The sequence below is a fragment of the Falco punctatus genome (assembly GCF_963210335.1).
Source record: "Falco punctatus genome assembly, chromosome: 9".
NCBI classification, from domain to species: Eukaryota; Metazoa; Chordata; class Aves; order Falconiformes; family Falconidae; genus Falco; species Falco punctatus.
The window spans coordinates 268,872-294,963 of record NC_137589.1 but is presented as its reverse complement, the minus strand read 5'-3'; the positions used below and the strand labels follow the sequence as shown (position 1 = coordinate 294,963).

At 40.1% G+C, this 26,092-nt stretch overlaps 1 protein-coding gene across 3 annotated transcripts in view; it reads left to right on the top strand.

Moving 5' to 3' along the window:
• INPP5A (inositol polyphosphate-5-phosphatase A) overlaps nucleotides 1-26,092 on the top strand; it is a 257,116-nt gene that overhangs the window by 196,777 nt on the left and 34,247 nt on the right. For all 3 annotated transcript variants that reach the window (XM_080401933.1, XM_080401934.1, XM_080401932.1), the window contains exons 10-11: nucleotides 20,184-20,279; nucleotides 20,625-20,699. In XM_080401933.1, the coding sequence (XP_080258059.1) occupies nucleotides 20,184-20,279; nucleotides 20,625-20,699 (171 nt within the window). The remainder of the gene's footprint in view (nucleotides 1-20,183; nucleotides 20,280-20,624; nucleotides 20,700-26,092) is intronic.

The window sequence follows — 26,092 nt, the reverse complement described above, 5'->3', positions numbered from 1 at the left end:
AGGGACCAGGCGTGCGGCGCCTTTGAAACGGTGTCACCTTTGTCTTGGTCATACATCACCATACAGGCTCTCTGTATCCTGTACTGCATAAACCAGCTCTTAAATGTACAGTCTGACCATGGAGATCAGATTAATGTCTTCTTACACAAAGCCCAAAAGATTTTCTCAGTGAAGAGTGGGATGGGGGCAGGGTACGAGTTCCTGGTAGTGACTGATACCTTATCCGCTGTGAAAATTTTAGCATCTAATCTTTATGTTATTTAAAATCTAATCCTGAGTTTTTACATTACTGCTTACACAAGAACTCTGTTAGGGTGTTATTTACAGCTATTATAAGCTTCAACAAGGCTCAATAAAATATAATAATTTAATATGTAAAGTCATTAAAGGGTTAAAAAGGATTTTATGAAAAGAGGTTATAGGATCTTTATCACATGTTGTTTATCTGATCAACAGTTAACAATTTAAGACAGTATTATCCTAGTAAAAAGAAGATTTGTTTCAGATACTGACATAAACATCCCCTCATAATAGTGGCTTTTCATTTACTGCATTGCAATGTACCATAAGCTTAAAGGCACAACAGCTTCTTTGTGTGTCTCAATAATGCTTGTCCAGAGTGATGTCAGTCAATTTTTGACCTATACAGTCTGATGTTATTCTCAACAATCATAGAATAGATATTTTTTTTTCCTTTAATGAGTGAAGAGCATGCCGATAAAATCCTGGAAAATTATCATATTCCTTCCTGGTGTCTTCCTCTGGAAAAACAAGGTATATTACCCATGTGGATATTTCTGCAAAGTCATTAGGATCTGTCATCTGGCTTCTACTGGCTTTTTGTTGTTTCCTTGGATTTTTTTTTACATTCCATTGAGCAGTTAGAGGACCGCTTATTTATGACTGACTGGCCAAACGCTTTTGTAATTTGCCATTTCAGTGACATGAACATTTAAGTTAAATAGCACTTTCTAGTAGAGGCTGGGAAAAAAACTATACATGAAAAAGCATCCTGATAGGAGCAAATTCTGAGTTCAGCCTCCATTGTGGCACTCTGGAGTCCCATAGCTAGCATACAAAAGTACATGAAGGGTCAGTCCCTTTGTGCTCCTTGCAAACTGTTCCTCCAATGTGAAAAAATATCTGTAGAATGGTCCAGGGTCCATCTATGATGCATATAACACTTCCAAGTATAGGGGTTCACTCTCCTGGCACATGCAGTTGTGGAGCGGGTGCTCCCCCATCCCATGGGTTCCCCATGGGTGCAGCAGCAGCAGGAAGAAGGCAGGCTCGTGTGTCTCAGTGGCACAAAGTGAGGTGCTCAGCCTCTCCTGCTTTCCTGCCAGAAAAGGTGGAAAATCAGCTGCCTGGAGGAAAAACATCTTCCTGAGCTCTTACTGCAGCACAGCTTCTCAGCATCTGCCATGTAGACTTCGGTCATGGACAGAAACCAAGGCCATGGAGCTCAGTCCTGCCCACATGGGTAAGTGCGAGGAGGCCGCTAAGTAGCTAGAGGAAAATTTCCATTTTCTACCATCAAGCCCTCTTACACCCAGCCTGTGTAGTCCAGAGTGATACCGGCAAATAACCCTCAAACAGTAAAATGTTGTTAGTGTACTCTCCAACCTCAAAAAGTTGGTATGGATTACAGTACCTTTGCTGCTAGTTACATTAAACTCCTATGTTTATTGTCTTCTAGCTAGCCTTTTGTGTGGCACTGAGATTGCCTGGCTTCCATAGAGACAAGAAATGCATATACTGGCTGAATTCTTTGTGGAAATCACTGTGTGTTTCTATAGTGCTATTTCTAGATTACTTTTATTCTTATAACTCTGAAAATTCAACCAGTTTTAATTCTTTATATGTTTTCAGCTGAACACAGTGTTATTGTAGTACCATCATTAAGCTTGTGGAAGCACAGACATAACCTGGATAGAGTTGGTGGATCTCATATTTCACCCTCACTGTCACTTGGGGTTTTCCGAGTCATGAAGTCCCTGCAGCACAGCCCCTAAACTCCCCTTGGAGAAACATCTCCAGACTGTAGCTGCTGCACCACTTTGTTTCTCTGCCCTTCAGTGTGAACCATAGAAGTATCACAGAAGGTGGCACTATGCAACCCAATCATTACCAGCTTTGGAGTAAAGTCAAGTATGTGCTAAATGCTTGAGTGACAACAACTGAACTTCAGCAAGCTGAAGGTCCAGAGTATACAAGAGATTTAAATTAGAGATTGCTGAAGTGGGATGGAAATTTGTTTTCCTTCTGTCTACTGGGTATTTTACATTATATAAAATAAATACTAGATTATAATTGCCAATCTGGTGTCTGGTATTGATTTAATTCAATAAGCAGCTTCACCTCCACCTTTTGCATGCACTTGCCTTAAAATATATGCATTATGAAGACAGTGATTCGAAGTCTTTAGGAAATCAATATCAAGACAGGATTCTGTTCTTCAAATATTGACAGCAGAATAACTCTGAGAAACAATGACAAACAATAAAAGCAGGAATAGACAAAATTAAGGCTGTAATTCTGTTGTAGTTAGGCTCTACAGAAGTCTCAAACAGTCACCTGGTATTACATATTGTATGTGCTTCAGCAAATAGCTTGCATTGACCCCTGGCTGTCAGAATTTCTGGTTGAAAACATGTGACCATTGAAAGGAAAGACTGTGTTTGCCAATAATTTCTGTACAGTTGGCTGTTTCACTTATTTTCTGCCAACAACTTGCACAGATTTTCTTCAGCCATGAGTGTGCACTGGGAAGATATAGAAGGATATATGTAGGCTGTTACCATTAGTATTGTTTTAGCCTTTGATAATTTCCCTAGAACTAAGTAAAACTTATGTTGAAGCCTGTAATGTTACAGTATTTAAACTGAGCAGCTCTGTGTGCTAATATATTGTGGTTTTGTAATGGTAATTTAAAAATCCTTTAGTACTGGCAGCTGAATTTCCTGCGCATTGGATATAGTTCCAAGAAGTTAAAGAATGTCTTTTATGGTGTAAAACATGTTACAGTTAGTGCAAATCATACTGGTCGCTTAGTTGATGTGGTTCTGAATCAAATTGTCACAGACAGTTCAGTACCGCAACAAAGGAGTAATACTATGTTATTAACATTCATCCAGAAAAAATGTTTTTTAAATGCCATTCAAAACCCTAGTCTGTTTTGACTTTATCACTCTGAAATATCTGAAGACAGTCCAAAAGTCTAGATAATGAGACAACAGTAGTTGTGAATGGCTTGCTGGGTTTTCTCCAACTGATAGACACGGAACTCCGTGTATCTAATGTCTTGGTGGGTGCTGGCACTCTGGCTATAGTTAACAAGGGCTGGAATGAGTAGTGAGTGTTCATTACATAGGTAAGAGTATTTCTTTTCAGTAGGTTGAAGGTTTATCAAGTCTTTCAAGTATTACCCCTTTTGTAAATGTCATTGAATAAACAGGCAAGATCTATTTTGATCTATTTTTCATTTCTGTCTTTCATTTTTGCAGTTTTAACAAATGCTGAATTTCATGAGGATGTCAGTATTGGACCCAAATGAAACACTTGAGAGCTCTGTTCACATCTGATAGTAATTTTTTCCTTGAATGTACTGAAAATCACTTTAACCTGACATATTTCTGTATAATTTGAAACAGAAGGAAAGCTTTGAGCCACCTCTGCCTGGGTGATGTGTCCTGACTGGTAAATAAGTAAGTGGAAGTTGGGTGGCACTCTGGTCTTCTGCTCTTTATCAGCTTTCATCGTGGCTGCAACTGCAGCACTATCTATGCACACAAGCGTGCTGACACCGTATTTACTGAAGCAAGGCTGTTATGGGATTTAGCCAGAGAGGTGCCTGAATGAGTTACAGGCAGGAGATGGGCGTTCTGCAGAACAGTGTGGTTTTGGTCTGTAGGGTGTTGAATTTCGCGTGGATCATCACACCAGCACTTCTGTTGTTCCTTCATTATTCTGTCACTTCTTTTTCTTCCCTTTAGTTGGGAGCATCATTTGCCATGTTCATTACTTACAGACATATAGAGCAGGATCAGTATTTTACTGTATCTGACCAGATTTCTGTTTAGAAAGGAGGACCCAAAAAAATTTACATATTTTATTTCATACACATAATAAACCTGAAAATGCTGTTTCATAAATAGCAGAGGTCTTCTCTATGTATTTCTGCTCTACATGCTAAAAGAAACAGAAAATGCTCATCACGTGAAGATTATGAAGTACGCAACAGTTTGTTAGTAACTGAGGAGGATTTTAACTACTAGGACTGGCCAGTTTAAATTGTCCATCTGTAGGGAACAGTCTTTAAGGTTGGTTTAGAACAAATTGGAGCAACTGGGACATTGCAGAATGCTGGAAGAGTGATAGATTTCTGCCTGTAATTAAGGTGGAAGAAAGGAGAGAAGCACTGAGCAAGGTTCTCATTAGCTGAAAGCTTGTTAGATTGACATACATTTCAGGCAAACTAATGGAAAAGTTGTTAGTGAGAAAAAAATTGAAAGATATAATGCAATCACAAAATATGCTTGAACAAGGCAGTTTGCCATGAGATTAACAACTTGGATGAAAATGGTAATCAAGTGATCATAAGGCGAAATGAGTTCATCGAAAACATACAACTGTTTAACTTTGCACTTGTCTATTGTTTGCATGTGTAGCAGCACTGAGGAGTTGTTAGTAGTCAGAACAGTAGGAGACACTGAAGGCAAACGGCTGAACCCCAGCTCCCACAGCAGTGCCATGGCATATGTCATTAGTGCATCTTTAGGTACATCTTTTTGATTTTACATGTGGCTGCAGAGCTAGTATATTGAAACCCATCAAACACCTTCACTTCATGTATTGAAAAAGCATGATTTGACATGAGACGAGAGTAAGGAACTCTTGTCTTTTAGTGAGACCCTAGTCCAGGTGCGAATGCCAAAGAGGAATTACTTTTACAAGTTGTAATATCAGGTTTGCTGAACCAGGCTTCCTTAGACCTCCATTAAATTTAACTTGAACAGCCCTGGCTGGTAGTTCAGAGAGTCTTCCCCAGGAGTTTGTAGTTAGTAGACTGCAGTAGCCACATTCTGCTGTGTTTACAGCAATGTTCCTGGTCCTTTCATGTCTAAATGGTATTTAGAAGCCACTAACAGATAATTGAAAATGAACAATCATGCATGAGAAATTAGCCACAAGAGTGATTAGTAAGAGTTTCTTTTCTTGGAGCAACTGCCAGAGGAATCAGTGAATGTCCCATCTCTTACCAAGACCTAATGTCTTTCCGAAGATTTGTTGTAGCAAAAGAGGTGCCGTTTGTTTCAGTTCGGGAGGAAACGGGTGCAGTGTAGCAGTCTGTGGTACGTATGATGAGACTAGACAAATGCCTGGTCGCTTTTGGCTTGAGTTTTGACTAGTAATTTCTTAAAGCTTCCTAAGTAGGCTTAAGTGCCTTATGTCTCAGATCTTCTTTTCATTAAAATTATTTCTGCAGAGTTTAATGCTGCTGAAAGAAGATACTGCTTCTTTGTTTCTTTACCATATGCATCTTATTGATGCTAATAATTAACAAGTTAAATTTGCACCTGACCACAAACAGCTGATGAAACGTTTTAGTTATCCACTATATTCCTGATAGAGACAATCAATAGGTAAAATCTATGCAAATGGGCAGAGTTCAAGTGAGGGCTATCCTAAACAGGACCTAAGCTATACACCCTCCTTTGTGCCACATTTTTCAGGGTTTTATTTTTTTCCTCCTGTAATGAATACATGTATTTTGTGCATTGGAGCATGGCACAGGGCCTTTTGGATAGCAGGCTCTTCAAGAAAGAGGAAGAGAGTTTTAATCACAAAAGCAGAAACTTCAGTCAGAGAAGTGATTCTACACTTTGTTTCATTTGTAAATGGTGCGTATTGGCTTTTGTGAAACAGAACCGGGGCCCAGTTGAGGACAGCGCTTCATAGATTCTTTACGTGGGGCTTTTTGAGTCTGAAATACTGCACATGAAAAGAGAAGGAGATTGAACATAATTTGTTCCAACAGCTAGTCTAAGATTTTTTCCGATCAAGATTCTTTCAGCATATTCCTCTTTGTTGAGCTATAAGCAGCTTTTAAAATAACAGCATTAGCCTATATTTCAGGACTTCACTGGGTGTTCCCAGCTATGGTGATTAGTTGCAAGAAATGAGAAATGGGTGTATTGTAACCTTTTAATGGGTATGGGAGACTTGTAAACTAAGTTGAGTTTTGAGCAATTTGTAGATTTCAAAATGAGCTGTAGAGTTCATTGAAAAAGAAAAATGCATCATTGAAATTCATGGTGCCACTTTGGTTTTCTTTGCTGAGATTTATCATTGAAAGCCATATTGCTTTCCCTTTGCCTTTATTTAAAGCTCTTCAATACATTGTTTTTAAGGTCCATTTCTTTTACAAGCTTTTCCTTTCAGCTTGCTCAGGGTATCGGGTCCTATGAACATCTGTTTGTGCCTAAAATCAGCCAGGACCTGGACTGTATCCTGCCTCCCTACTCCCTTTTGTTTCCTGAGGCTATTGTTTCCGATTTCATGCTATCAGAGGGGCTGCATGTTTTCCTGTGTGAAGTTGTCAGAGAGATAAAAGCACAGGAGCAGGGTCACATTTCGAGGGATGGGCATGAAAAATTGGTAAAATGTATCTTGAGGACCACCCACAAGAGTTGCTTGAAGAAATTCAGAAGTAGGGAGTAGAATTATAACTTCTGAATTGTGGAGATTCTAAAGTGGAATAAGTAACAGTGAAGTAAGTGTTTAACTGGCAGAAATCTCTCAGACAGATTTACACTTAGTTGACTTATTCTTCTTAGGTAGCTTGAGAGTCTCCATTTGGACTTTGTTAGAAAGAATATACCATCATCTTCATTATGGTGCCTGCACATGTCTCTCCAGCACAAGAATGAGATGCCAGACGATTTAAAGCAAGTGTGTTACACTTTTCGGTCGTCATAATACACTGGGGAAAAGAGAAACATTAGTGAATGTATCTACCTGTCCAATATTACTGGTATGAGACAAGACCTGCAAAGAATACAGTAAGGATGGTAGTGGTAGAAACAAAAATGGTACAGCTTAATTAACTTAATGACACATTTTCCAGGAGGAGAGGATGGTACTAGGCTTGTCACTGTGGCTGTGGTTTGTAATGCTGTGAACCATGATTAACCAAAACATACTTACCCTTTTGTCTCACATGAATTCTGGAAATGGCACCCTAGTTTTAAAGCATGCAACATAATTTAGGTGGTAGCAGGAGGGAGGAACATCTGCAGTTATGCATACAGCTGATTTAGACCGTTTAACAGACCATCATCTTGCATCTGCATTAGCACGGTAGTAAGAGGTTATGTGTATTTCTCTTAGTAGTAAAGTACTAAAAAGACAGTAAAGAGTTCTGTCTGTCCTTAACATAATATCAGTATAACTAAAGCAATGTCTTGCTAATTCAGATCTTAACTGTTTTCATTTAGGTCTTGACTAGATATAAAATGAGGAGAATGGTTTTAATAGCAGTTTTAGGTCAGTGATTCAGTAAGATGGTTACTTTTATTTTAGGAGCTTGTAATGAGGATTTTGTAAAGTGCATGACAAGAAAACAAATGGGATAATGAAAGTTGCATTTTTTTCCGTAGGCAACTGATAGGTAAGGGATACCGAGCAAGGCCTTATCTTGCTGCCATATAGCTTCCAAGTTAGTAAATGAGGTATGTGACACAAATCAGTCTAATACCAGAGTTTTAGGGCAATGTAATTTTTTCTATAGCTTTTTTTGAAAGGTTGAGTCAATTATTTTTCTTAAATGCATAAATTATGTGCAATTTAATATGAGAAACTAAATATACATTCTGGGGTTTGTTGAATTTAGCAGCATTTCTGGCTACGGAAATTCGGGGGGGGCACTAATAGGCAGATTTTCTTGCATTTTTTTAATACAGTGGAAAAAAATACTAAACATGGTTTTAAAATACAGAAATTGTTGATTTTATATCCTTTCCAGTAATATCTCTAGAAATTCATTTGTTTATAAATAGAAAAAGAAGAAAGCAACACACTGAAAAGTGTTTACCATTTCTGTAGGTGTGTTTAAATAAAAGCAGAGTATTTTTAAATAAGGATATCACTTATTAGCACTCATATTTTAGAGCTTGTCATAGCTTCCAGTGACCTTGGTCAGGGTTCTGGTCCCACTGCAGGAGCAGCGGCGGAGGCGCTGTCCCTGCCAGCACACGTCCCCTGGTGCTGTGTGGACCTTCCCCCAGGACGGCTGGACTGGGATCAGCGCAACTCTCGTGGTCCATGTAAGGTTCCTGTTGCATACAAGGGTTGCCCAGAGGGTTATGCAAGACACCTTCAGCCCCCGATTTGGTGTGTGCCTGTGTTCTCATACATAAGGCAGGCAGCCGAGCATGCACATCCTCAGACTGGGTATGTGCCAGCATGTGTGAGGAGGCACCTGTGCAAAAAAGTCACACAAGCAATTTCAGTTTTGGAGGGAAAAGAATTACGTGTTTATTATCAGCATGCTGACAGCCACACTTTCATATCTTGCATCACATCAAGTACTAGAGAGAGGAATTTTCAGTTCTGTTGTGAATACTGATAATGCCCATTTCTGGTCTTACAGATACAAATTCTTCCTTTTTTATGCCAGCAGTTTTCTTTGGCATACCTGTCTGATTTTGGATGGGTAAAAGAATTTACTTTGTTCAGCTTTGTCTCAAAAGGGAAAAGAGCAAGGGCTATAGTAAAAATTAATAGCACATCTTAAAATCCATTACAACATCTCCCTTTTTTCTGACGAAAAGTGAGTGAAAAAGGCCTCTCTAGAGGAAATAAAGAAGAAGTTATTACAGCTTTCACTTTTTTGTAGAGTATGAAAAAGCTTTCTGTATGTTAAACAGTCTTGTGGACATCTGGCATGATTGGTTTTAATCTGCTGACTAAAAAGTCAGGATTAAATCTTGCTTTACACCTCTTTGTATTGCAGTCAGTAAAGTGACAGAGCTGCTCTGAAACAATGGCACTACTTATTCCACCCAATATGCCATGTGGTAGATCACCCCCTTTTTCAGCACCACTCCTCTGCAAAGACAATGAAGCATCTGGTGGGGTTTTCCTGTGTCCAAGATATTTTTTGTCAGTAATTTCACTCAGCCAGTCTGCTTAGCTCTCCCTTGGTGCTACTTTTTGAGACAGGGTTTGCCAAACCCAGTGGCAAGAGGTCAGGAGGCCAAAGTGATGAATTTTTATGTGCCTGTTTCTTGTGTTTCTGCTCAGTCATGATTCTTTGCGTGCTGTACTGCCTCTGAAAGGGAGCCACAGTGAGCAATTTGTCCTCCTGGGCTGGAGAGAATGGGGAGGCAGATGAGTTAAAGTAGCATGTATGACTTCGGACAGAGATGCACACAAATGTTTTCTTATGGCGGAACAGAATACTTCTGTCACTATTCAGTGTGAGAGGGGCTTGGGAGATTTGTAGCCTGTTGGCTTTCTATCAAGTGACAAATGAATTCAACAGCACTTAAAGATACAGAAAAAAGAATAGTACTTCACGAGCTAGTCCACAGCTGTTAGCTTTAAAATGATGTTGCGTTAACACTTTTGAACTTGCATTTTTCCCTCTCTCTGCTTAATTGGGAGCTCTCTGTATTTCTGAGCATGGTTGAATCCTGGTTTGCTTTAAGGTAAAAAATTTCATCTGTGTTTCAGAAACTCTGTAGAATATGCTTTCTAGTCGTTTGTCCAGTTGGGCCTCCAACCACTGCAGATGGGTCATTGGTCCATACAAGCAGGAGGGCCGTAGAAGCTGTTTCTGGCAGAGCTTTCTATTCTTTCTCGGTGCTCTGTAACACCCACTGGTTTTCAAATGAGCCAGGGATCAGCATTCGTTGCTGGGTTAAATCCCTCTGGATCCCCAGCCAGCAGTGTGAAGTTGCTGTTCCTCCAAATCCTTCTCTGTCTCTGACCAGCTATGTCACTCTACTTGGTCAAGGGCTGCAATGCAACTTGTTGTTAGTCAGCAACTGAGCTTTGGACCCATTCAGTGGAGGTGGTGTCCTGGAGGGAATTCTGAGTATTGCTGTAATGCACCAGCCTTTCATTCTTACACCATCAGAAACCACACCAAAGAGGACACAAAGCTACCTTTCCAGGGGTGGTGAAGAGAGATGATAAGGCGAACATGCCACCCTATTTCCTGCTCTCCACATTGACTATTTTACCCTACAACTGGTTTTTATATGTTGCTAGTCTTTGTATTGGATGTGGCATGTGTGTCATACACATACAGAACTGTCAATCCATTTTACTGTTTATCAGAGAGATTATAGTAAACCTTGGGTCTACACCTTGCACAGTATTTTACAAAGATACTCTTCATTCATTTTATTTAAAAAGCATTTACTTTAATGTGTGAATAAGTGCTCCTGGAAATAGGTGAACTCCATGATGGTTGGCAGCTCGTTCAAGAAGCACAAGCATGCCAGTCAGCAGCATGCCTCCTGGGCGACCTGCCGCAGCCCCACAGCCCAGCTTCTCAGCATCTTCAGCGTCAAGGTGCTGCTGCAGCCAACTGCTTAGAGGCTGCGTGACAGCAGTGATGGGAGAGGAGGACAACTCAGCAGTCCCCCATCATGCTTCTCTGAGCTATTTGAACATAACTAGCTAAAAAGAATTATTTGAACTTACAGGCTGCTGGACTCATATTCCATTTCAAAAGTGAATAAAGGAGCAAATGATGTGGAACCAGACAGGGAGTACATCGATGAGAAATGAATGAGATATGGCAGCATGAAAAAGAGTCAAGTCAGGGAGGCAGGACAAACAGAGAAAGGGGAAAAATACAGTAAGGAAATTGTCTACATGTTGCACGAGCAAGGCATCACCTGATCAGCCAAATTTTAGTCTCACCGTAACACTGCACAGCACATTCCCTTTATTAACATGGTGAATTTCACATTCCCAGCTTGTTCAGGTCAAAAAAAAACAGATACAGCAAACTGGAAATTATTTTCTTGTCACATTTGCTCCCTTAAAAAGTAAAGTTAACTTGGGGGAAAGGTTTTCTTTTCCCATAGGCAGGAAACAGTGGAAGAATATTAACATCTCTCCCACTTTGCCATACATACTTGCGGTCATTTGATGAGATGGAGGGCACTCATCCATCTCACAGTTGTGCTTACATTTAGCTGGAGCCCAGGCCTGAGCTTTTGGCAGCCTGGAACACACTCGTGCCTCATGCAAGTCACTTTCCTCTGTTCCAGGTCTCAAATTCCATCTTTGTTTAAGGGACTAATTATTTTTGCTACTATGCATGATGGGAAGGAAAAAAAAAAACTCCTCACTTTGTGATCAAAAGTAGCTAGTGTCTGCCTGAAGGCATATAGATCTTAGGTGGACAAGTGGTTTGATTTCAGAATTTCCCAACACTTCATGTTCTAAGAAGTCAGCTCCAGTTTTTGTTTCTGAGGATAAGCTTAATAGATGTCAAGTGCAAAAATACTATTGAACAGTGTATTGGGTGTGCATCATATATTACATAGATGATACCTGCTGCTGCGTTGTAAGTCTGCTTTGCGGAAGAGAGAGGTTCACACTTTTCAGAGGCTAAACCTCGATCTTAAGCCCTGTCACACCATTGATTTTGTACAAAAGTCCCCATTAATTTAAAGGGCAAACTCCCAAATTTACCTTTTTTTGTTGGTGGAACAGAATACTGCTTGGGAGTGTTTCTGAGTCTTGCTGTTTGTTCTGAGTGAAATAACCTAGAAATACTCTCCTGTGCAGAGCACTTCGCAGCAGCTGTGATATGGCAGTGCACACTCTCATCAGTCCCCAGCAAGCTGTGTCAGTAAGTCTTAACCTGGTACGGTTAAGAAGAATAAAGCTGACAGACTCCAGTTATTTGGAACCCTGCAATGACCAGTTCTGAAAGTGAGTCAGGAAGCACCAAAGAATTTTGTTAGGTGTTGGCTTAAATTTTTGCTACTTCATGTTACTGCTCCCATGATTAGTTTCTTAGAGCTGTAAGAAACCTTTAAATGTGGAGGTAGCAGAAACAATAACACCATGAGCACAAATAGAGGCAAATGTTACCACTCAAAACGAAGGCAATTGCAAAATACACAAGAGCAGATGGGGTTCACAGGCTGTTTTGCTTTTAAAATGAAAAGAAGGTTCTTAGTCTGAAAGTTAGATAAAAGCAAGCTTAGCTATGAGGAGAGAAGCTGCCTCTTACTTCATTCCTCTTGAATTCAAGGGAACAGTACATTTCTCTACAGAAGGAGATTTACATGACAGATCCTGTGTGCTTCATCAAAGTCTTTGCTCAACAGAAACAATACGTACAGTCCTCTGCTTAGTCAGCTGGAGTAAAAAAAGGGTAAGTGCTGTGAAGGTTTCCAAGAAGGAATTTTTCAAGCTGGTACTGCTGCTTGGCCAAAGCAGAAAAAATAATGGAAGTGAAGTAATGGAATGGCTGAATAAATCTCAAGAGGTTCACACGTTATGGTACCAGACAACATATATACAGAAGATTTCCATAAGAACAGTTGGACTGTTCCAGTTCTATGGAAAAGCAAATAATTGTCTTTGAAAACTCCCCCAGGACCCTACTTGACATCAAGTAGTGATGCTAAATGACTAGGAAGATGGACAGGAGGAGGGAAGGGATTTTTCTAGCAGACTGCTTCAGTGTTCCAGATCTTCTAGTGGTGTAGGGTTTATCCAGATCTAATCGAAGTCGGGAATGCATTTGAAACTTACTATCAATGTCAGTAAGTGAATTTAAACAGAGAGCTTAAAAAGGGGCAGGGGAACCCTTTACCTGAAAACTTCACCATTGCCTGCAGAGACCCTACAGAGTTCTGTGTCTCTGATGCATGCAGGTGCTAAACAACTCAAGCTAACTGGTTTGTGAATGAATATGTAGATGCTTAGTTGAGCTCAGACTTTGAGATTGTAGTCAGGAAAATGTAATGGAGAATCCAAAAGATGTGGATCCTGACCAGGAGAAGTCAGATAGAGAAAACTAGTAGCTAATCACCATGCAGGTGAATATGTGTGGTGGAAAAGGAGTTCTGTTCTGATTTTTTAATTCTTAGAAAGGTATACACCTCAAGGGGTAGAGGAGAAATTAACAGTAATACGAACAAAATTATTTTAAAAAGGTCCATTCAACAGTAGTATTGAAAAAGAAAAATAATTACAAAATGGGGGTGGTTGTATTTGCAGAACTGTTTAGGACAGAGCACAAAGTGTCTATTGAAAGTCTCTTTCTCAGTTTGACAAAATGGGGTGTGGGAAGATGCTGTGGGGAAAAATTTAGAAGTGTGAGAAACTATTACCCTTATACTTTCTGTTTCAATATATGTAGGTAATCAAGTAGTAATTAATTCTGCTATTCAGTGGGCCCTGATGTAAATTTTAGAATTAAATCACATGAACAATGTATCAGCTAACTGAACTGGCTGCTTGGTTTCAGAAGAAAACAATGTTTAAAATAGCTACTCAAATTAGGGAGGCCAGATTGAAACACCAGAGGTTTATAAATTAAGTACAGTGTCTAAGTATCTGAATTAGGTTATGCTGATTATATAATAGATTGAATTTTATTGCTGCTAAATATGTAACAAATGCCAAGAGGGATTTCTTTCAATTGCTATCAGAAGTTTATGTTTTAGGTGAAAAAGGTGCTAGAAGGCAGCTGACAGCTACAATCTAGTGGTCCTGTCTCCTGGGACACGGCTGCAACAGCACATTCTTTCCAAGAACATAAGGTTGGGCATTTTACACTTTCTTCCAGATCTGTAAACTCGGAGAATCTTAGTGGCAGAGGCCTTTTGGACTTCATTCAGATTCTTTTCTGAGGAAAAGAATGAAAAAGAGAGCCATCATTGCCACCAGCTGTTGGCACAGAGGAAAGCTGTGGAGGCAGGGAGGGCACAGCCAGCAAGCCCGGGGGTCTCTCTGGGCTGGGGAAGGGCAGGCTGTGCAGCGGGCGTATGGCACCAAGCTAGCCGCTCCAGCACCTGTCCCCACACCAGCCGAGGGGCGGCTGGGGCTAATGGTCTGCAGGTGGGGGCTGTTGGGACCTTGGCCCCGCTGTCTGCCATGCAAATGGAGACAAATCTCACCCATTACTGCAAAAGACAACTCTGTAAGAACTGGGTGGTGTTTTCAGCAGTAACAGAGCCGGCAGGAGAGTGTCACTGACAGAGCAGGCAGCTGGGGTGCTGCCAGACAGAGGCTGTGCCGTTAAACTGGTCTCTCGGTTTACTCAGCACAGTACCTGAAAAACTGATGGAAATGGTTTTACATTGCCTGGTGATACCATTTGATAACTTTGTCATGAATGATCTAAGTTTCTGGACAAGAAAATTCGTTTCATGATGAGCTTAGTGCAACTAATGTGAAATTGAGACCAAAGAAATGCAAGTTGTTTGCAGCAGGGATCATTTATTTTGGGGATGCAGAAGATCTTTGGGAGAATGGGAGCATGAAGATAGGGTCTTAGTGCTGAGCTTTTTTTTTTCCCAGACTCTACACAAAGAGGTATTTTAAAACCAAAATATCTCTCAGCCATAAATCAGCAGACGGGTCGTGCGGTGGAGACCAGAATATGACTGCAGGGCTAGGGCAGCTTCAGGGCCAGACTTTGACAGGTAGTGAACTGGTGCTGCTGTAAACTGCCCGTGAAGTTAAATCAGTCCTAAAATGAATACAGGCAGCAGTGTCATGTAATTTGCATTGATTTCCCATCAGAAGATGGAGTGTATGCATGCTACATAAGCAGTGTGCTGAGAGGAGAGACGGGAGCGGTGCAAGGCGGCTTTCGCTCCCATCCGACCCAGCCCTGCCACCATGTCTGCTCCCCTGGGCGTGAGCTTATTCCTCTGGGAATATTCAAAGAGAAAGTCGTTCTGCATATTGATACTGAAGTGCAAATTGATAATGAAGTGACTTCTCATTAATACTTTTTTATATTTGTCTTTTTTTAAGCTAACATTTATCTCACTGCTGTGTGGAATTCCTGCTCCTAGAAGCTTATTAGTATTGAAAGCATAGTAACTTCTCTAAGGCTTTATTGCTGTTTACACACAGTCAAAGTTAACACAAGTTAATATATAGTCTAAGGGATATTTTTTCAAGTAAAAGTGTACGTCCTCTCAGATGGGTTTTGATTGCTTGACACTGGCGAATTTAGCCCTGTGATTTCCCTGACTGTTTGCAGCAGCTGTATAGCTGAATACCTCAGCAGGGCTGTGAAAAATTAGCTAAAATAAGTCTCCATTTCAGTGGCAGATAGAGTTTAAGAAACACATTGTTACCGATCCTGTAGCTAAAGGCACAGCTTTGATTGACTCAGAAAGTTACATTTAACTTTGGTTTTCTCACTTGGAAATTTTATTTCTCTTACATCATGTGATTTGGTGAATTTACTGTTAGTAATTCCCAATACCCAGGACATCATGTCAACCCCTCAGAGGTAAGGAGGAGCCCAAACAAGACAGATGTTCCTGTTGTTCCCGAAGTAGCAAATCTTATACCACGCTGATTGTTTCAAATACAATTTGCATCCAGATAATAATAAAAAAGCATTTGATTATCCTAATTTAATAAGTGTCAGATTGATTTGGGGTTTTGAGCAGCATAAGTGGTATTTCACTGTCATAATTAGATGATACACATACCTCTGTCTTTTCTATCCCCCCAGAATCCCCAGAGAATGTAACTGGAATAAAATGAAATATCTTAAATTTAATTGATTTGATTGCTCATGTGCTCAAGACCTTATTTAAACTGGCTTATGTTTCATGTTAGTGTTCTTTAGACTCTGCACTTCTCTCCCAGCTCTTATAGCAACAAAACACTTCTGCATTCATCCACACAGCTTACTGGCAATTGCAATTGCAATTATTGCTGAACTTTTGTAATTATAAAGGAGCAATGAGTATATTCTACTTCCTTTTTTTTTTCCTTAGAAGAAGTCAAAGTAACAAGAAGTCCTAAGAAGAGTATTCAAAACATTGAGAAAAATAATACACATCCTTAGAATCAGTAGACAGAAGCAATAGGAAAGTTTGAGTCTGTATGTGCTTGCATACCACTTTTTTTTTCTTTTTTCCAAAAATTTGTTGAAGTAATTGCAAACGTGCAATAATTCAGCTCACACATCAAGAGGTAGACTCAGGAATCTAAAGGATGTTCAGAAAGCAGGAGTGCAAAATCAATGAAAAATCAGCTGCAATTTTCAACAGAGCACTGCTAGCAGGAAACAGGACACTTCACAGATGTTCAGAGCGTTTCCATATCAATACAATACAAAAAGCATGATTTATGTATATAACACAACTGTTTTAATGTCTTTATCCCTTTTTACTGTAAGTATGCAGAAATGCAGTCTAAAATACTTCAATGTGTTGTATATATATGGGAGCAGAAGTATTCTGAAGGTTGCAATTTTGCTGTAAATCAAAAAGCTTTTTGTTTCTGAGGTTTGCAGAGTTTATAAGAAATGCCAGATTTCACTCTTGTTGATATAAAAAACTTTCACACCTAGCTTTGCCTAACAGTACATTTTTAATGTGTTCCAAGGCAATTGTCAGAAAAATTATTGCTTTGTTTTACAATTCAATACACATAAATTATTGCAAACAATAATCTCAAAAAACACTGTGAAGCGACTACCTGTGTGGACAGTATATGTGAAAACGGGAGTAAGACACATCCATGTTTGCTAAGCATAGGCTGAATACTGAGTTCTCTCTGAGCTCTGAATACAGCTCTCCTGCAAAATTTTTAGCCAAATCTTGTTTCCAGAGGAAAAAGATTATATTTTTTAATAAAGATAATTTGGATAGGGTTTTGATTTCTGATTTCCCCACTTCTGAATTTGTGAAAGAGTACCTTTGAGGGAAGACCCCAAAAGAAACGGTGTGTTTTCATAGCGTTTTGATTTTCTTTACCAGCAACAAAAAATCCCTTTATAAGTAGACTTGTCTAAAAAGGCACATGTTCCCGAAAGTTTTTCTGCTTGGGTGACTACGACTTTGTAGAAATTGAAAGGAGGAGGAAAAAAGGAGTGCTTCAGCTTGTATAAGAAATGAACCTTTGCCCAATCACTTTTTGTCTGTGAATAAGGTAACTTTTTGTGCGTGTGAAATTTGAAAGCAATAAGGTATGTGGGTCCTTTCTCCGTATTGGTTCTCAAGAGTCGATCGCAGGTTTTTTTCTTTTAGAGCAGGCCTGAAATTGTGAGATAAAGCAGCTCAGAAAAAAAAAATGTTCTCAAGCAGATGCCTTTAAGAGACAGAAATCATGAATTTCTTGAATTGCAACCACTCTGGGGGTGGCTACAATGACTTTTTGACAGTGACAGTAACTCTGCCTTGTCTTTTCGAGCCCTTCTTTGGCCCATTCACTCTGGAAAGCTGCTTAAGCGCACTTAAGCGCATTAGCATTTGGATGCTCGGGGACCGTATTGACCCTCATTTGGAAAGTTTAAATGAGTGAAAGATGGAGCGATTTGTTAGGGCTTTAGAAACCAGCTTTAGAGAGCGGCGGGTTTTCCGCTTTGGTTTGTTCGGGTGCTTGTTCTAATCTGGTGCACTGTTTAAAGGCGACCAGACTGATTTGTGACACATGAGCCCAAAGCGCTATTTTTTGGGGTTTGACCCGATTAGCTAATCTGTGCTTTGAATTTCAATAGCCGGTGCCAGAGGGAGCACACTTTGGGAATGGCTCACTGGTGGATTACCTCACCCGTGTCGGTGCAGACACAGATGGCAAAACGGCAATTACGTGTCCGAACAGACAAAAGGGATCCTACAGAACATGGTGAACACGGAGGAAAAGGTAGCAGGGCTAGTGGTACCAAAAGCAAGGCCTCCCCGATGCTCCCGGTGAGCCTCTCCTCCTCCCTCCCAGGCAGTCAGGTTTAACTGGCTACTGCTGGCATCTTCCCTCGCTTCTCCCAAACCTTTCAGAAAAACACCATAAATTCTGCCGAACAGATGAAGTTCTCAAAGGGCAGCCTTCATCTGTGTCCATTGTGTCCATGTGACCAGTACCCCTTTCTCCAGTGAAAGCTGTGATTTCACAGATACCTACGGCCATGTCGGTACCATGACTCTTGCAAGTTGTTTAGGATAAAACCCAGAGTTAGATGTTTGTAATCTATAGGCATGGCACTGCTTTTTGAGGGCGGGGGGGGGGGGGGGGGGGGGGAAGGGGGGGGTGGGGCGGGCGGGTAACAACCAAGAAAAATGTGTCAGGAAAGGACATCATTTATCCAGTAAGATGAGGAATTGGCGCCGGTTCAGTTTACAGATTTGAAGAAAAAAAATCACGTTTGTATTTTATTTTTACTGAATCACACTTATCCTTTAAAAATGAAATGGCTTAGCTTGTTGCTTTTTGTTTGTACTGTTGCAACACACAGGGGCCTTTATCAAGGATCATTTTTTAATGTCTTTCTATCAAACGGGGGCAAAATGTCCATTGACAAATTCTTTCCGCTCTAGCACTGGTAACCTCAGCTGAGATCTAAAATATTTGGAAGTAGATGGATTTTTGTTTAAATGCATGTTTGGTATGTATTTCTGCCTTCAGAAGAAATGGGGAACTGAGAAGCTGTAGTTCCGTGGCATTGTGTCTGATAGATACTGCGCTTCTAATAATGAATCCCAATATACGTATTTCTGTTTGTGAAAGAAAGAAGCATGTAGTAGGACATGAAATTCTATTACCCTGTTACCACAGAATACATTTATTTTATAAATTAATATTATGCAAAATGAAAATCTGTTGTCTGGCCATTATGAAAAGGAATGGAACAGGCAAAGTGGGGAAGTCACCTCTTTGCCTCTTCTTGACTGAGTTATTTTCTTTAGCACGCTTTTGTGAAGAAACTCTAGCAAAATATGCTTTTATTCAGGATACTCTTTGGCGACGTCCTTACCCAGGGCTGTGCATAGATCCTGTCAGCAGCTTGTGCCTCAGCCATAGCAAAGGATGCTGAACTGCCTCCTAGGTGTGGGTGCACACCTTGGCCGTTTTCTCTCTGCCTTTGAGTAATGCCAAGGTTTCCTTCATTCCCCTTTCTGTCTTCTGCCTTGTGGTTTCCAGCAGCTCAGGCAGATGGGCCAGGGTAGCGTTACACACCATCCAGTAGCTTTGCCCAAGCTGGATAAGTACAGAGCACTCTGTGAAGCCTGCCTACCCCACAGTTAAGATATAGTCTATTTCTGCATTTCAAAGCACTTAACATACTTAAAGCTTCACTAAAAGTACAGGTTCAGTGAATCTGAAGTATGTTTTTAAGTTAAATACATGCCTAACTGCTTTGCTTGAAAGCTCCAGATTTTCACCTGTTACAGTGCAACAGAGCAACAAGCCTTTAAACAGCCCGTTCAGTGTTGCTCTCTAGGTCAGCTTTGGGTGCCATTGAAACTGAGCCCCAACCAGGCAAATGACAGATGAATTGAGACCTGACACTTCCTCAGGAATTCGTACCTCTGTGCCTGATAAAGCATTCTTTTACAATATGTTTTAAATGCCCAGCACTCAAAATACCTAGACATGTGATGTTGCCTCTTATTTAAAAGGGTGAAGCATGGGGGATTCACTATATCCAGAGTAAACTGTGAAGATTTTGCAAGTGTTGCTTGGACTTTTAAATTACATTTGAAACATTAATTTACAGGGCAAAGTTTTTGTGAGCAAGAGTTAACCCACAGAACTGTAATGCCAATGTATTTATCGGCTTTTAAGAATGCACCACAGAAACTAGTAGGGCTATGGAGTTGTCAGCTGTAGGAAGTGGCTTTTAAGGATATTTGCAAGTAATGGGTGACACAGTGTCAGACCTGTGAAAGAACCCGTGTTTGTGGTAGCAAGTTTAATGAGTATTTGCCTTATCTAATTGATATTTTCTTAATATTGCCTGCTTCTCGCCAAACAGTAATTCACTGTACTGTTTTAAATCCGGCATGAGGGGAAGTGACTTAAATTAGCAATGCTTTGTACTTTGACCTGCATATTTTCATATTTTCAGGTGGACATTGAAGATACATAGATTTGATAAAGTTCAATTAAATGTGGCCTTATGTTGTGTATAACCTAGTTTCTATTTCTCCCTTCGTGTTTTTTATTAGACGCTATGTGCAAAGGCTACAATGCAGACTATCCGGGCAGCTGACACAAATGAAGTAGTCAAGCTAATATTTCGTGAATCTGATAATGACCGAAAGGTAAACAACTCCATGCCCTCTGTACCCCCTGTGTAAATAGAAACGTTGAATGTTCACTTTCTTTTCTACAAAGCATGAATATAGTTGTTCCAAACTGATAATTTAAAGGGAGGGGAGGGATATAGATTGTCACACCTAATGCTCAGTTAATTGGATCTTTTTAAGTGATTGCCAGTCAACCAAATGGGCAAGCTGACAAGGAGCTTTAGACATGTACAAACGTTGTGTAATTCTAAGGGTTTGCGTATCTCTAAAAGGGTCACTTCCAACAGCTGTGTATTAGGTAGCTGAGTCCAAGAGCTTTGCTGACCTTTCTCCTTTTTTTTTATTTTATTTTTTTTTTAGGTTATGCTACAATTAGAAAAGAAGCTATTTGACTATTTTAATCAAGATGTATTTAGAGATAACAATGGCACTGCGGTAAGTTCATTGCTAAACACTTTGGAAGGAATAAGTTGGAAACTCACATACAAATTGCTTTTCTCTACCAGCCCTTTATCCTTGTCAGCCTTCTTGTCTACAGAATGAGGAGAGATAATTCATCTAACACCATAACTGCTCCAAATTTCTTTCTCACTTAGCCAGTTATTTTTCGTGCAGCTTCCTTTGGCATCTGTTTACCTTCTTTTTCAGAGAAAAAAACTAAATTAAATATACATGACAATTCACTCTTCTTCTCTCTACTCTGGTCTGCATTTCTTCAAGCACCCTGTTTCTTTACTAGCTCTTTATTGTGCATCATAGTAATTTAGGAAAAGCCGTTAATGCAAAGCTGTTCTGAAAATATCTGGGTCTTCTGAGCATACAAAGAATAATAGAAATGCATGAATAAATAGAATAGACACCTCAAACCCTGCAGCAGACTGGCACTTTTTGGGCATTCATATAGAGCTTCCTAAGAGGAGAAAGCAGACAGGGAACACGAACATTGTGATTTGTCATGAGGACTACAATTTTTGTGTGGAGAATGGCTTTATATCTTCTTTAAGGTGATTTTATTTCAAGATGTAGCCACTGCATTTTGGAAGATACCTATGTCAGTGCTTTGCAGTATTTTCAATTTCCTCCAAGGTTCTTAAGATTTATATATTTAAAGGAAAAATATTAAGCATAAAAAAAAAAAAAAAAAAAAAAACCAAAAAAAACACCAAACCCCAAGCAGTTACACACAGAAAAAATCAGGAATGTGCATATTGCATGTGTAAGCCTTAATGGTGATGTCAAGGGCCAGACTCTCTGCTTGTGGAAACTGGCCCAACTTCACTGACATCAGAAGAGCTACGCTGGCTTGTGTCAGATTTTGGTCTCCCTATGTGTGCATACACCAGTGCTATTCATATGTTGAATATTCTGAGCTATATAAATAAGGCAGGCTACAGTAGACAAAGAAAACCTTCAGAAAACTTTGTGTACTCTGCGGAAACTCTGTGTGTCAAAGTCATTTGTGCAGGCTGACGTGCTAGCCAAAATTCCCCTTCCTTCTTCAGTCCTTTCCTCAGGGTGACTGAATTTTATCTTCCTTCCCCATACCCAAAATAAATAAAGACAAAGGATTTATCTCCCATGTCTCTGCTTTCTTGAGCCCCCCTTCATCTGTGCCCAAGTCTGCACCTCTCCGTTTTGCTATACTCAGTACCAATTGCACAGTGTGCCTGCTCGCACAGCGTTTGCTGCTTTTTGTTTAAGGATGGGAGGTACACAGAATCCATGACTCTCCCCTCTGTCTCTTCTTCTCCTCTACCTACAGCTTATTATTTTGCTGTTCACAGAGAAGTGGGCTCTTTTAGAGGGATGTCTGCAAGGATCTAGGGCAAGGAGGACAGCTGAAGCCTTACTACCCTCTCTGGTTTTAAGTTGACTTATACCTAGGAGGTTAATTCCATGTGAGCATCTGAGATCTCACTCATTTCTTGAGGTCAGAAGAGTTTGATGGGTCAGACTCATGAGGAAAGTGGAGATCTGTTTCTCCTTTCAACATGTGTTGACGTCCACCCTGTTCATTGGAGATGCTGTCCCTTCTCACAGCAGTCTTTCATGTGTGGCATGTACGCTCACCATGAGAAATATCTGTGTAGGCAACGTATCTTAAAAACACAGTTACTGTGAGATAAGTTAGTTGGGGATTGGTTGATTTGTTTGTTTTTTAATTTACAAGGTGAAAGCATCCTTGGGAAGTATGTAACATTTCTTTCACTGATGTTTTGCAGTTTTGCGGACATTTAATTCAAAGTAATAACACTAATCCCAATTCATGTTTGTATACTAATCCTATTCCTGTCCCAGATTTTCGTCTATGTGTATTATTATTATAATTTTTTTCTTTTTTTAAACAACTGAAATGTTTTGTCGTTTTTAGTTTTTCCCAGTACATTCCTGAACTTGAGCAAAGCTGTTCTTGTTGCTGCTGATTACCACGTCCTAGTGCTATTTCGATGGCTGCTGGTTGACTTTACATACATGGACATGGTGTGTGAAGGCGTAGGCAGAGTCCCACTTAAGCACATTCCATTTCAAAATCAGCAGTCATTTCATTCATGCATCAAGAAGCGGGAAATCTTCCAGATCAAACATGGAAGGAAAAGATAAACGATATAATGAGCCATTGGAGATAATCTAATCTTCATGGTCTAGTTAAACACGCAGCACCATGATCACTAAAAACAAACTACCTATCTAAAAGGATAAATGTCTCTGTGCCGAATTCAACCCAAAAAATCCATCGCATCCTTCATCAACCACCGGTCTTGTACCAGCCTGACAGAAATTTAATTCAAGCTGGCTCCTGAAAATAATTATTGTATTTTAAGAGTAGTAATCATTGGTCGGGACATGATTGAATGTGTCCATGCCTATTGACTTTTTCTATGATTTATAGCTTTGTTTAGTCGATATTCCCATCGAAATTGTATAATTAATTATAAGTGGGGCTGTCAGGTCTGCAGGATGGAGTGCCCTGATGAGTATTTGGGAAGATTAAATTTTCCTTAGCTGTACCAATGCAAGGCTTGGGAATTTTCACAGCACTATGGCTGTTGGATAAAGATGTTTTCTGTGTGTTTAGCAGCTGCTTTAGCTCAAAATCCATTGATTTTTCTAAGGGCTTTTTTTTTATCAGTGTGGTGTCTCTTCAGTAACATAGGAATGTGTACCAATGTGACAAGACCTGACAAATATTTATTATCAACAGGCTACTTTATCATTGTCCATACACAGTTATTCCCTCTTTTTTACATTGTAATCAACAAAAAGAATCTTCAGATATAGTTATAAAAATGAGTATTTTTTATGAAAAATCTGATATAGATACAAATTATCTGTTCAACACAAATGCAGTTTGAAGCACATACGGTAATCTGGCAGGTCTAATTTTTCCAAACTAATCTGTAGCTTATCCAGACTTACCTGTAGCTTATTTCAAAGTTAGCTTAGCAATTACCTATATTTATTACCTGAAAGTGCAAATGAACATTCTGTATCATTTTATTTCAGAAAGGAACACGCAGATTTATCCAGCTATGTAGGGATAGAAAAAAAGATAAAACCTATTTGAAAATAGCTGTAGCAATAGTACAAAACTGTGTTTCCATATGTTTGAACTGTACATCGAAGCCATATTACATCAGGTGGACCAGGGTGTAACTCTGGTAACTACAACAGAACTCCTGTGTCTAGATGCTATGGGGAAGGGTGTTGCAAAGCAGCAATGAGAAAGGTGGGACAAGGTACAACACGCAGAGTTTCACCTTAGTGGCAGGCAGATTCCCGTTTAAGTTGTTGCTTTTGAATTAGAAAAAGCTGAACACCTCTGACCTTGCCAGTAGGCTGTAGCCAGGCTGTGCTGTGCAGCACTGCGCTGCCCTCCTGCTCCAGAGACTTGCCCATGAATGGTGGGCAAAGGACAGGTGAGGCTTTTCTAATCTGAACTGCTTGCTTGCATCCTTCAAGAGGTGGCAGTCCCCAGCTGGGAGCCGCAACCATATCCCAACCACCCCTCCTCTGTCCCCCTGATCCTCACCCACCCGGAGAGCAGGAGGAGTCCCCCAGGCCTTCTGCACAGGCTTCCTGAGGGGGAGCAGTGCTGCCCACTCTTCCTGACCGGATGCTAACTTGCCAGTACACTACTCACACAACGCTTGGTCATAGCTTTGCATCTGCTGGCTCTCAAGTGATAAAAATTAGCATGTCGGTGCTTTCAGGAGGTGCTTTTCAGTGTGCAGGGCGTACTTGAATAAGTCTACACTTACTGTTTTTCTTTCTAATTCCTTAATCATTTATGGTAAATCAGGCTGTAAGTGGTTTTTTTTTCAAAGTACCTGGTGTTGGGGAGTTCCCTGTTAATTTCCAAACAATCAAAAGAAAAGCAAGTGGGCAATAATAATTTAATTAAAAATTATAACATTATTGATCTGTACAAAAGAACCACCAGCTAAATGCTATTTCTTCAGTAGTCAGTTCAGTAAATATATAGTAAGACTGTACAAACTTGTAATGGCTACAGGGGAATGATTTAACCATTAGCCATTATTTTATAATCTTTAACCACAATCATGAATGAGAAGTGGTGCATACATTCCTATCTTTCATATGAACCATATTAAAGAGTCAATCCAGATAGAAACTAGTGAACTGTCCTTAAGATTTTGGACACAACTGTGTAATAAAAGTAATCAGTGGATTAATCGTCTGAAGAGTTGAACCTGCTGTTATTCCTACTAAAATCATAGCCCTTGTTTCTGCACTGGTGTTGATGGAACAGGCAACTAATTCTGCAGCTGTGCTTGCACTGGTCACCCCTGCGCCTGCTGTCGCCTGCTGCCCTTGGGCAGACACGTACCCTGGCTGGCCGCGAGCTCGGCTGCGGCCCCTTCCTCTGCTGCTCGGAGGTAGCAGGGGTCAGACCAAGGGTGTCAGCACACAGTAGCTCCTGCTAATCAGGTGTTTAGAGGACACCATTGTTGTTACCAGCATTGACTCCAAAACAGATTTGAGATAGCTATGCGGAAGAGCCCAGTGATCTCCAGCCTAGGTATTCATGAAATGGAAGTGATTCCATCTCTTACTTTGTTATTATAATGGAAAAAACAAAGCAAAAGCTTCACATTGCTTTCAGCAGTCCTCTTGGTGCAGAGAACAAACAGTAAACTTCTATGGAGAGCACATTCTTATGCAATTTCTATATTTTGAAGAGTGAGATCAGCCTTAGATGGTAGATTCCCTTTATTCTGTGTGTCTGTTTAGCTTCAGCTGATACATCGTATCAGTTGGTTACATCAGTACCTCAGAAAATTATAGTGTGCTGTAGAAATGGATTGAGTTATAAAGGTCTTGTTCTCCCTATGCCAAGTAATGATTTAAAGTGATCTGTTATCATGCTAATTAACTTAGAGGTGTTATTACAAACAGTTCAGGCAAACATACTTTGAAATTATGAGTGGTTTATTATTTTTTTTTTTAATATTCCCAGGAAATCCTGACATGATACACAAATTGAGAAGGAAGGTTTAGTCCATGAGGGACCTTTATTAAGCTTTTTGTGAGAATGTGTGTGCTCATGAAGGTTAAGGATCTGGCATCACTGAAAATGTATTAATCAACAGACAAGATATAGCACAATGCACTCTTCCCAATGGCCTTGGCTCTGACCCTTTTAAAGATAATGGGAATACTGCCCACTAAGAACTAGATTAGGACGATCAAGTGCATTTCATCAGGGTTTGACTTGAACCATGATCCCAGAGGTGAAAAGGCAGAGGTTTATCCACTGAGCCAACCAGCCCCTGTCCAGATAAAATCTTGAATATGATGTATAAGGG